The sequence below is a fragment of the Anolis carolinensis genome, chromosome 6 (genome assembly GCF_035594765.1).
Source record: "Anolis carolinensis isolate JA03-04 chromosome 6, rAnoCar3.1.pri, whole genome shotgun sequence".
Taxonomy (NCBI): domain Eukaryota; kingdom Metazoa; phylum Chordata; class Lepidosauria; order Squamata; family Dactyloidae; genus Anolis; species Anolis carolinensis.
In genome coordinates this window covers 48,721,379-48,734,162 of record NC_085846.1, presented here as the reverse complement: position 1 = coordinate 48,734,162, position 12,784 = coordinate 48,721,379, and the positions used below count along the sequence as shown (strand labels likewise).

General features: G+C 37.8%; 1 protein-coding gene across 2 annotated transcripts in view; it reads right to left on the bottom strand.

The window, feature by feature from the left end:
* Window positions 1–2,542: 2,542 nt before the first annotated feature.
* The window catches only part of nr4a3 (nuclear receptor subfamily 4 group A member 3), a 43,177-nt gene continuing 32,935 nt past the window's right edge, over window positions 2,543–12,784 (bottom strand). For both annotated transcript variants that reach the window (XM_016994465.2, XM_008112966.3), the window contains one exon: window positions 2,543–11,045. In XM_016994465.2, coding sequence (XP_016849954.2) covers window positions 10,783–11,045 — 263 coding nt within the window. In that variant the 3' untranslated portion in view covers window positions 2,543–10,782. The remainder of the gene's footprint in view (window positions 11,046–12,784) is intronic.

Here is a 12,784-nt window from a genome sequence, read left to right as displayed (position 1 = left end):
AACATTGCTGCAATGGGCAACAGAGGAAGAACAGGTTAAGAACTGCCAAGTGAAATGGGCTAGAGATTTAGGACATAGCATAAACTTAAACCAGTGGGAAGAGATAAAAAGGTGTAAAAAGTTGAAATTCACAACAGCCTCCGAGATAAGAGAGAACTGGTATAAAATGTTTTTTAGATGGTATTATACGCCAGACAAAATAGCTAAATTTAGTAAACAGGCCTCCAACAAATGTTGGAAATGCGATAAAGAAATTGGGACCTTTTTCCATCAATGGTGGAAGTGCAAAAAAGTTAAAAAATATTGGACCGAGATACATGACATAACTCAAAAAATATTGCAAGTAAAATTTTCATTAAAGCCTGAAAAGTATCTATTAGGCCTTACAACTGGGAAAATGAATAAAAATCAAGATAGAATGCTTTTCCTAATGGGCACTGCTGCAAGGATAGTCCTCACTAAAGTATGGAAACAAAATAAGATACCATCTATAAATGAATGGATTTTGAAATTATTAGATCTGATACAAATGGACATCCTAACACAGAAATTAAGAGACGTAAAGATAAGAATGGATTGGTCAAGCTTTAAAGATTTTATAAGCAAGAATGGGAACACATTCAAAATTGATTTATCTGAAGTGTGAAAGACTTTAACTGCGAAAAGGTCAACTGGACTTTGAAATGGATGAAATCACGAAAATATAGCTTCTCAGGAGGACAAAAGGAAGCCCGGTTTTTTTCCGTCATTTTTCCCCCCTTTCTTGTCCCTATACCCTCCCTACCTATTCCTTTCCCTACCTTACCCAACCTCATCCCCCACGGAACTGTTTTCCTCACTTTAGCTGTAAAATAACACTTGAAAAGCAATAAAATAATATATATATATATATATATATATATATATATATATATATATATATATATAAAGACTCCTGAGAAGATTTCTGCTTGGTCAGATTTTTTAAGAGTAATGTATTAATGTACAGTAATGTATTCATGTATTCATGTACAGGTTATCCATTTGTTTGGTTTGTTCCTTACATCTTCCCCTGGAAGTGTGCTTCCATTGTGATGCTCTGTTTCCCTATTTTTGTATCCCTCCTCCCTGAGACAGAGCATCCATTGCTTTCATGTGGGGATGAGATCAAAAAGCGGAATTGCTGCAAAAACATTATGTCCCGGGCTCTGGCTCTATAACAGTCAAGCCACAAACATGCAGAATGGACTTTATTCTCAAATGATTCACTAAACAAACACTGTATTAAAATGGTCCGCCCTCGAAGGCAAATGGATCCTTTGAGATTCCAGGAGGTCTAAGAAGGTTCTATGGCTGGCATCGTCGATGACTCTGTTGAAGCCCTAACCAATAAGTGAAATCAAAGTTTAACCTGAGCTATTGATACCATCACTCCCAAATGCCAATCAGGCTCCTTGGTATACAGAGATCCTCAAGGAAATGAAATGGGAAGAACGATAACTAGAGCTAAGATGGTAGAAAACCCAACAGTTATGTGACAAGACACAATATAGAGAACATCTCTGGTCTTATAAGGTAGCAATATGTACAGCAAAGAAAGCTTTCTTTTCTGCATATATTGCATCTGTGGATTCACATCCAACTAAGCTGCTCAGAGTGGTGATAGGTTCAACAGAGGCATCCTCTCTTCTAAATCCATTATTAGAACTTTTAATACCCTGTTTCCCCGAAAATAAGACAGTGTCTTATATTAATTTTTGCTCCCAAAGATGCGCTAGGTCTTATTTTCAGGGGATGTCTTATTTTTCCACAAAGATGAATTCACATTTATGGTTGAATTTTTAAAAATGGAAAATTAATATCTATTGTACAGTAGTTGTCATCACAAAACAGCATAACCAAGCAAACTGTGAATCCTATCAAGAATGTCTATATTATATTTTATTGCTATACTGTTTTTAAATTACTGTTTTAAATTTCTGTTCTTATGTAAATTTATGTTGTTGTTGGGCATGTAAGCTGCCCTGAGTCCCTTCTGGGAGATGGAGGTGGGATACAAGAATAAAGTTATTATTCTTTCTTGTTACTATCTTTATTTCCATGTACAACAATCTATGGTATGTACATTTACCAATCCTGCATGCTTCCAAACAAAAACTTTACTAGGTCTTACTTTCGGAGGAGGCCTTATATTTAGCAATTCAGTAAAACCTCTACTAGGTCTTATTTTCTGGGGATGTCTTATTTTCAGGGAAACAGGGTAGTTCACTCGGATGCCTTTAATAAGCATTTTGCGGATAAAATCTATCAGTAAAATCTGCATATGTATGTACCTTAAAATGGGTTTATAGAACTTCTGACACATAAAAAACACACGGAACTGACAATCACCATGTGTAGTGAGTCATTTGTGGGGTCATAAGCCTCCTAATTTGTTTTCTTCCAGATTGGGGCTGCAAAAAAATGAAAAAGTTTATTGGGTGAATTCAACTTTGCAAAAGCTGCAGGTTCGAAAGCCTGGCATGTTAAGCTCCTCAAAGGATCAAATAAGACACAAACAGGATGAAGGCAAAGAACAGAGGCATTTATTCACCTTGGTCAAAGTAGATGTCAGCAGAATGTGCACTCCAAAAACTGACATAACTCAATGCAAACATACAGAAATACTTATAGGGTTCTGAAAGCAGTTTGAAACAAAGCACTTCTGCTGCCCTGACTGTTGACTATGGCCAGCTAGAATCTGCAGGCGGGTTGGCTGTGAGGCACTGACTGCCCTTGTTGATGATTGGTCTCTGGGTTTGGAGGAAACTTTAATAAATTGCTCAGTTTGAAGTTTTGTGGCTGTTGCTTTTTTCGCCTCATGGGTGTGGGAATGGAAATAATGTGGGTAGGTTTGAGGTAATGGTTGTCAATGATGGTAGTTTCTTCTTCCTGGGTGAGGGTAATGACCTGTGCTGGTGAAACATTGGATAGCAATGGTGTCAGCCTGCATGAATGGGTTTTCAGGAGGTGACACATTGGGCAACTTTGGTTTGGCTCCTTTGTTTGGTGTGTGGGGGCATTGTTAAGGGATGATGCCTACTGCCAGAAGGGGTGATGGGGTTTTCTTATGTTCCCCGCTGTTGAGTCTTTGTGAAACATATGTGTCCAGCCTAAAAGTAATCTGTGAAGGTTAACTCAAATTAGTAAAGGTAAAGGTTTCCCCTGAAGTTAAGTCCAGTCATGTCTGACTCTGGTTGGTGCTTATCTCCATTTCTAAGCTGAAGAGCCGGCGTTGTCCGTAGACACCTCCAAGGTCATGTGGCCGGCATGACTGTATGGAGCGCAGTTACCTTCCCGCTGGAGCGATACCTATTGATCTACTCACATTTGCATGTTTTCAAACTGCTAGGTTGGCAGGAGCTGGGACTAACAGCGGGCGCTCATTCCGCTCCCGGGATTTGAACCTGGGACCTTTTGGTCCGCAACTTCAGCAGCTCAGCGCTTTAACACACTGTGCCACCAGAGGCTTCTGAGTAAAATGCCACGTTGGACTTGGCTATTGAAACCATTCCATGGCTGTGGGTTTGGGAGTCCTCTTTTGGGATCCTAGGGTTTCGATAACTATATGAATCATCTCATCATTTTACTTCATAAAATAAACTCAAATAATCTTATATAGAAGCCAACAAAGTATAACCTCCACTTCAAAGGGAAAGAAAAGGAGCAAAGCGTGTTGGCTGTGGCTAGGTGGGTCAGCCTCTATCATGTAAATGAGAAATAAAAGGAGTGGAGCACAGTGGTAAAGAAAAAGAAGGGGAAAAGTAAGGGAAGGAGGGAATGGAAAGAAAGAAAAAGGAGGCAGGCAGGAAGGGAAGGAAGTAAATGTATGAAGGGGGGAGGAATGAAAGAAAGAAGGGAAATAGAGAAGAGAGGGAGAAACAAAAAAGAGGGAAGGGGGGAGGGAAGGGGGAGAGGAAAGGAAGAAAGGAGGGAAGGAAAATGGAGAAAGGGAAGAAAAAAGGAAAGAAAGGACAAAATCAAGGGTCAGAGGAAAGAGAAAGGAGAAAGAAAGGAAGCATTGGAAGGACAAAAAAGAAAAAGAAGTATGAGGGGCAAAGTCTATTAGAAAGAATAAGGGAAGAAGGAAAGAAAAGAAGAAAAGAGAGGCCAAGAAGGTATATAAGCGAAATGGAGGAAGGAAGGAAAGAGACACAAAGAGCCTGTCCACGGTTGCCAGTGTGCCATGGAGACATTATGAGATAGGCCTTCTTCGAGGTAGAGAAGGGAAAAAGCAGGCAGGTAGTGGCCCCCAATATCCGAGCAAAGCTATATATGTATGCTAATTATCTCTATACATATACTGTATATACAAAAAGTGAACACATGTGTTTTTGTACGTTTGTTGTGCAAACACTCCTACATGGCTTGATGGATTTCAGCTAAACTTGATATACATACCTTTCATGATCCATGGCAGGGTTTCAACTCCAAATAAACCCCATTTGGGGGTAGAGCCCAAAAACCAAATACATAGGGGTATGTATGCAGCACTTAGATGCAATCACAAGATGGAAATATATAGATGGAAAGGCTTTGTCGGGGGGGGGGGGGAGACTAAAAGTATATTAAGAAATCTGACAGTTTAAAATAAGTTTTAAACATTGTATCCATTTAGAACCATGTGAATGTGCATTTTGGAATTAATTAATTAGGCCTCAAATGTTTCAAGAAAAAGATATTTTTATTTGGAGCAAAGGAAGTCAGTCTTAATGTCAAATAGGCCTCCCAAGAGAGAGCATCCCAAAATCAGAATGGCGCAGATAAAGAGGTCATCTTCTATATTGTTCCCATTAAAGGTAAAGTTAAAGGTTTCCCCTGACGTTAAGTCCAGTCGTGTCCGACTCTGGGGGTTGGTGCTCATCTCCATTTCTAAGCCGAAGAGCCGGCATTGTCCGTAGACACCTCCAAGGTCATGTGGCCGGCATGACTGCATGGAACGCTGTTACCTTCCCGCCAGAGGGCTACCTATTGATCTTCTCACATTTGCATGTTTTCTAACTGCTTAGGTTGGCAGAAGCTGGGGCTAAAAGTGGGCACTCACTCTGCTCCCTGGGGTTGAACCTGGGACCTTTCGGTCTGCAAGTTCAGCAGCTCAGCGCTTTAACACACTGAGCCACCGGATATCAGACAGATATCAGCCCGCTCCAGAAGACAGTAGAGTCTCACTTATCCAACGTAAACGGGCCGGCAGAACGTTGGATAAGCGAATACATTGGATAATAAGGAGAGATTAAGGAAAAGCCTATTAAACATTAAATTAGGTTATGATTTTACAAATTAAGCACCAAAACATCATGTTAGACAACAAATTTGACAGAAAAAGTAGTTCAATACACAGTAATGCTATGTAGTAATTACTGTATTTACGAATTTAGCACCAAAATATCTCGATGTATTGAAAAGATTGACTACAAAAATGCGTTGGATAATCCAGAATGTTGGGTAAGCGAGTATTGGATAAGTGAGACTCTACTGTACTTGGACAGGTATATATATAAAGATAAGTGTTCCTAAATCATTTATGGGAAAAATTAATCAAAAGCAATGCTTTTCACTTTTATTAGCTCAACACCATTTCAGACTGAACACAATTCAAATACATTTTATTTTTGTATCCATTAACTTTAGAAAATATATTTAGCATCTGGTTTTTAAAAGCTCTTAAGACATGTTTGGGTTACGAACAAGAAAGAATAACTGAAGTTTTTAAAACTCCTTTTTGAAAATCTGTTTCCCATGAAACAGTCTCTGAGAGGAGGTGGGAAGTAAGATAAAGGTTCAAACTATAAAATACACACTTCTAGGACATATGAAAAAGCCAAGAATGCTTTGTGTTGCAGAAGGCATTAGGCTTGGGTCTGAATCAGTTTAAACAAAAATGATTTGTGCTTTGTTGGTGGGCCGTTTTATATAATCTCCGAAATCAGAATGGGGAGGAGGGAGACGAAATGCCCGGCAAAACAGATTAAGGGAGCCAGATTTTATCGGTTCTGGAGGGGAAAGAGTTAAGTCTGCAATATACCTGAGGCAGGGATCTGCTGCTGTTTTCTCCCTCTCTCTGGCAGAAGCAGCCTCTGTCGTTTTTTTCTTGGAAAGTTCCCTCCTCCTCCAGAGAAGGCCTTGGGAACTCACTTTCCCAGCAGCACTTGGATAGGGCGGGCATTGAAAAGTTCTTCTTAGAGCATTAAGTTTCTCTCTGTGTGTGTTTCTCTGTTCCCAGCCGATAAAAAGCCTAGTTGTATCCATGTTCTGATTGGCTGAGAATAGACACAACCAGTGACTACAATTCCCAGAACCCTCTCTTGCGGTTTGTCTTATTTTTAAAAAAGTTATGGTTAAAACTTAAAATAATTCTTAAAAAATAGTAGATTGGTGTTTTGAAACTTGGAAGGCCTGCAGTCATAAATGAGAACTAAAACTGAGATAGTTTCATGCAGATAGACCTTAAAATGGCTGAGGATTGAGCCTTTAAAGCAGGGGTCCCCAAACTAAGGCCCAGGGGCCAGATGCGGCCCTCCAAGGTCATTTACCTGGCCCCCACATTCAGTTTTAGACTTAGCCTCGCCCAAAGTCTGAAATGACTTGAAGGCACACAACAACAACAACAACAACAATCCTACTTAACTTGACTATTTCATTGGCCAGAAGCAGGCCCACACTTCCCATTGAAATCCTGATAGGTTTATGTTAGTTAAAATTATTTTTAGTTTTTAAATATTGTATTGTTCTTTCATTTACTAATATTGTACTATGGTAATAATATAATATATTGTGTATACATATAATATTGATAATAATATAATGTAATACAATATAATACTAATAACAATACAATATAATAATATTAATTATACAGTATGTATTAAATGTAATATTACTAATAATATTACAGTATAGTGGTATAGTACAATATAGTAATATATAATGCTAATATTGTGATATGCTAATAATATATATTATATGTACATACAACTTGTAAGGCGCTCTGACTCCCCTTTGAGGTGAGAGAGGGTGGGGTATAAATGTAATAAATAAAAAAAATATTGATGTTGGGGATTTTTTCCACTACAAATAAGACATGTGCAGTGTGCATAGGAATTTGTTCGTATTTTTTTTCAAATGATAATTTGGCCCCTCAAGAGTCTAAGGGACCATGAACTGGCCCTCCACTTAAAAAGTTTGAGGACCCCTGCTTTAAAGTTTCCCATTGTAGCCAATGGGCTGAATCTTTGCCAAATGAAAATGGCAAAACTCCTCCCCATTCGAATAACTTTCTGGTAAAAAGAATGAGGGGCCAGCCGACAATGGACCCCAAAATGGCATGCCTTTTTGCCGAATTGCACATCTCTAGAAAACATGGCAGAGCAGTCATGGCAATCGAAATAATTTAGCATTATATTGTTGCTTGTTAAGAATTGCTCAGACACTTTTCGTTGTTTCAAACACTAACGTAATTTTATTATTAAACAAAACACATTCATCTATCCCAGGTTTGCAAACGCTTTTCTTTTTTCCTTAAGTCCACCTTGACTGATTGGTTCCTTAAATGACAGGTGCACATTCTAGAACAAACTTTACATAGGTTACTTATAAGAGGCAGAAGAGCCAGGCTGGTAAATGGAAGGAAAAAAAAGGTAGATACCATTCGTGGCTCTCTGATGTTATGTACTGTCTTTCACTACGGTATTTAGTAAGACCCCATGTCAGATAGAAGATACTACGGATAAACCTATCTACCACTTTTGTAAGCTGCCATTGCAGTTATCTTATAAGATAAGCAGTCTTCCAGATATGCCGTCCAAGTTCTTGCTATCAATTTTTCAGTGATCCCAAGCATGTTCCCACTTTTAGTACGGGAGCAGATACATTTTTAATGTTTTCTCAGAGATAAAAAATTCACATCAGACATTAACAGAATTAAGCATACTTACTCAAAACACATGGGGCCTTGGAGAAAAATGTCATTCAATTTAATCACTTTAATTTACATTGGATATGTACCAGACATTTCTTCAGCCCTACAGGTTAACTCATTTGCTCATGTTCATGCACACACATTCCCTCCCTCCGTCCCTCTCTTACACACATCCACACATTCTCTCGCTGCTGTTAGAGGAGCCAAGGAACATCTGAAGCACTCTGTCTGAAATAAAAGCAAGGCACTCTCATTTAATAGCTGTAATATTCCTGATTTTTTTTTTTGCCCATGAAACAAGACATATCTGCACACTAAGAAGTCTCATAAAAGGAATAGATTCATCAGCTTGGAATTGTTCTTTATCTCTTTTTCTTGAGATTTATCAACGGTTGTATTACGTGAACATTTTTTTCTGAATGCTAAAAATAAAATAAAACTGCATCGGCAACGAGAATGCCCACCAAAATCATACTGTTTTAAAACCAAAATCCTTGGAACACCAAAGCATGAGTACATGAACCGTAACACAATTTTCTGAAATCTTACAGCTTTCCAGGGAACTGTTAGTTTTTTTAAAGTAAAAAATAACTGATATATCTTAACAGCCCATCAATTTCCACCTGAGGACTCAAATGTGTGAAGAAGTATCATGAATCTTCAGCTTCCGTTCACTTCAGTGAGAACTAGGCTTTTTATGCCTCTTGTGGACTATTTTTTGTCAAAGAAGGATGACATTCTACCAGAACTATTGAAACATGAACCTTAACAAAATTAATCGCAAAAGTTCATATTCACTCCAGTGGGTTAATGATGATTATATAGTTTGCACATGTGTAAAAACAGTGGCATAACTTTTCAAATTCAATTGTGATTGTGTACACAATTTGTACAAAAAATTTAAATTTAAATCAAAATATGTTTGCCTTGCAGGTCAGGAAGTGTGATCAAACCTGCAGGGGAAAAAAATCAGCTTCCTCTGATATTTAATTATGCTATTCTGTTTGCACATACAGTCAATATAAAAAAGCAATACATTTTCAAATATTATCTGTAAGTAAACCGAAATTATTAGCTATACTGATTAGAAGCATGTTTCCCTATTGACACTATTACTAATTTTGATAGAAGAATAAATCCACTCCCCCCAAGATGTCCAGACATAAGAATTGATAAAGTCAAGAAACGTTTTGAAACCCAGATAATAGCTTGATAGCTAGATTATTCACTGCAGCTACTGGACAGTTAGTTTTGGCATATACTGGATTATATGATTTAATTTCCATATAAACAACATGGTCATTTAAAAAAGGACAAAATGACTGTAGAGTGTTTAAAGCTAACAAAAAATACAGGGACATCAGATTGACATTCAAAAGGTTTTCTTTTTTTCTTAGCAAAAGGACCAATGAAACCTTGACTTAGTACAGTGCATATAAATGTTTTTGTAAAGAACGAAAATATTTAAATATTATTTAATTTAGCAAAACATGAACAATATTTTTAATATCAAAGTGCTAAATTGTACTGCCTTAAAAGTCACTGCAAATAAACAGTAAGATAAGGTTTGCTTGTGAAAGGACAGATTTTATGTACAACTAGTTAATAAAAATGCACACATACATATGCATGTGTGTGATAGACTACCCACACTCACACCCATTATATATCTGAGTCAGTGTGAACACACTATTTAGTCACGCTGTGTAACACGGCTCCCTTGAGCTGGCAGTCATAGCAATAAATACAGGCAAAGCTTTACAATATATCATGCATACAAATATTTATACAAATAAAGACACAATGCAACAAATTGCTTCATATTAATATGGCATCAACAGTATAAACATACAAAAAGGGAAGAAGGGGAGTACATACAAGGAATGTTTAAAACACAGCCCATTAAACCCTCCCTATTATTTACGTTCATTTTTCTGAACTGTCTCATATTTGTTTTCTAATCAATTAGCAAAATTCAGTGCTAAGCCCAGTGCACACTCTGATGCTGACCCTATATGTTTCATTGAATATACATTGTTATTTACGTAATTCAGCCAACATTTGTGAGACTATCACAACTGGCTCTTGTTCCTTGCCGAATGCTTAAGCTTGTGAATCATGCTACATTGATTCAAAGTTTGAGAAACTCTGTTATGGAAGTTAATGCATGTACGTAAAACCATTTTCCTCACTCACTTTTATATCTATTATTTTCATTTTTCATATTAAAATAAATTATAGTTAATAAACAAGACTTATTAAGACAGCACTTTAAAATTGCACTTGAGATTGGGAGCTAACAGCCATTGTCTTTTTGCTATATCTGATTCATAGGAAATAGTGAATGAACATTGTTTGGAGCGGAGAAGTTGAGAAAGAAAGCATTTTAATTTATGCCAGCATAATATGCTTTTGGCATGGGAAGTAAGATAAAAGTTCAAACTATAAAATACACACAACTTGGATGAACAATTTGTTATTGTTTCAGTTTTCACACATGTAGCATCTACAATTTTCTACTCATCAACTGTGATGAGATGCTATGCAATAAAGTTAAAACAGTCATATTAACACCTTCTTCTAGCTGGGATAATATCATTCAAAAGTGCCATATTTAGCAATTAAAAGCAAAACAAAACCACATCCAACTCCCCATCTGTTATCTTCAGAAATGTAAGTTAGGTTTTAGGCCTCACTTTGCAAGAAAATGCATTAGGAAAAGTCCACGGCTTAGCGTTGGAACTGCTTCCCACACTGTTAGATGAGAGGAACGTTGTTAGCAGTAAATTCCAATCTCTATGCCCACTTTGATAGACAGTTACCTTTCTTGAGGGTAAATCCGACTCTCAGAATGGTAAGGTGTCCAGAAACAGCTTGTCGATAATGGAAGGTGGCGGCACCAAATCTTCCAATTTCAGGTAAAAGATACGCTGCAGTCCGACCGTGCAGAGAGAGCGCAAGTCAGCAAGGACACCAAGGACCTTAGACTCTGCGGGCTCAAAAGGTGGTCCTTTACTCTGATAGCTGAAGGCTAAGTGATCTTTCAAGCTGCTCATGATCTTGTTGCATAGCTCATGCACTTTCTTTGGTTCTTTTAATCCATGTCGTTCTGCAAAACAGCAATTGAAAAGCAATTGAGCCCCCATACTGAATGAATACTTCTGCAAGCAATTAAACTGCAACTGCTTTCGAAATTAAGAGGAATTCTAGCAAACTATGCAGCTGGGCATGACAGTGTGATGCACATAGGCATGTGTGTCTTTATCAGTGTGAGGCAAATAAGGATGGATGATATTAGACCTTACAACGTCACTCATGTTCAATAATTGCTTTTAAAGAACAAAACGTTTATATTACTTCACAGGAAGAAAAAGAAATTCAAATGTACTGTATTTATGCCAAATTATAGGTTTATCTTCTCATTGGAAGATTTGATGGCAGAATAGTCACAGACGCTGTTTTGGAGATCTCCCAGCTTCCCAACCAGTGAATGCTCAATAACTATGGCAACCATTATTTATTCAGTGAATTCAAGTGGAGATCAATATCTACCGCTAACTCCATCAGTGCTAAGGCTGGATTCCACCAGGAATTAACAGACACTTCCCTAAGAAACCAAAAGAATCCAAAATTATCTCCACTGACTTTTGCTGTTTGGATTATTTTCTGTGTTGTTATTTTTGTGGAAGGGGGGCAATCTGCTCAACCTCTAAAGTGCTAGTGATAAAAGTAATCTCAAAGTCAGATAGTAACATATTTATTATTATTTATTTACAGCATTTATATTCTGCCCTTCTCACCCCGAAGGGGACTCAGGGCGGATCACATTACACATATAGGCAAACATTCAATGCCTTTTAACATAGAACAAAGACAGACAAACATAGGCTCCGAGCGGGCCTCGAACTCATGACCTCATGGTCAGAGTGATTCATTGCAGTGATTCATTGCAGCTGCTCTCCAGCCTGCACCACAGCCCGAGCATATAAAACATAGTGTTTTATAAAGTGTCTATAAATTATACTCCCTGTATAAGAAGCTTCTAAAATTCAATTTCTAACAAATGTATGATGAATAGTCAGATTGATTGCAGGTATTAATAAGAGGACTTAAGAACAGTCCTGCTAACCCAAATCTAAGGATCTATCATCTATCATCCTAGTTCACATAAAATCCAGGCAAAAACTGGGTATTTAGCCTGTTTTATGTTCTCTCCTAATTGGTATTCAGTGATGTACTATGTCTGATTCTTTTTAATCTTATTTTAAAGTAATTTGAGGGAACATTTACACTGACCAGCTAACTAGCTAGCTAGCTACAAACTGTGGTGCCTAGAAAAAGCACATCACCAAAGCATCCTGCAACACAAATTAAGGCCTTTAAAGCACATCAAGAAAAGTTGGGAGAAAGTCCGAGTTAATCCCTATATTGCTATTCAGCGAGCCCTAAATCTAAACCACATTGCATGGCAAAATGGTTTCTCCAGAATACAAAGCACTTTGTTGACACCTGCCCGTATTGAAGCACATTTTAAAATTCAGATTAAGGGGACTGTGGGGCTGCTTTAAAACACCTCAAGGGCATAGCTGGGCGGCAGGGGGCCAATTGATCCCCTATGACAATTAATTGATTTCCTCCACTGCTGTCACTCCCTCCTTCTTCTTTTTTTGTCTTTTATGCCTCCAGAGTTCTGGTGTACATCTCGATCGGAAATGGGGAAAAAAACACTATGTCTGGTGCTGTGAAGCCAGAGATAATGTGGATTCTGGAACCAGTTTAAGGCCATCTTCCATGGTTAATATAATCACCTTCCTGGGTTTGAATCTGTTTCAGACATGTCATCTAATC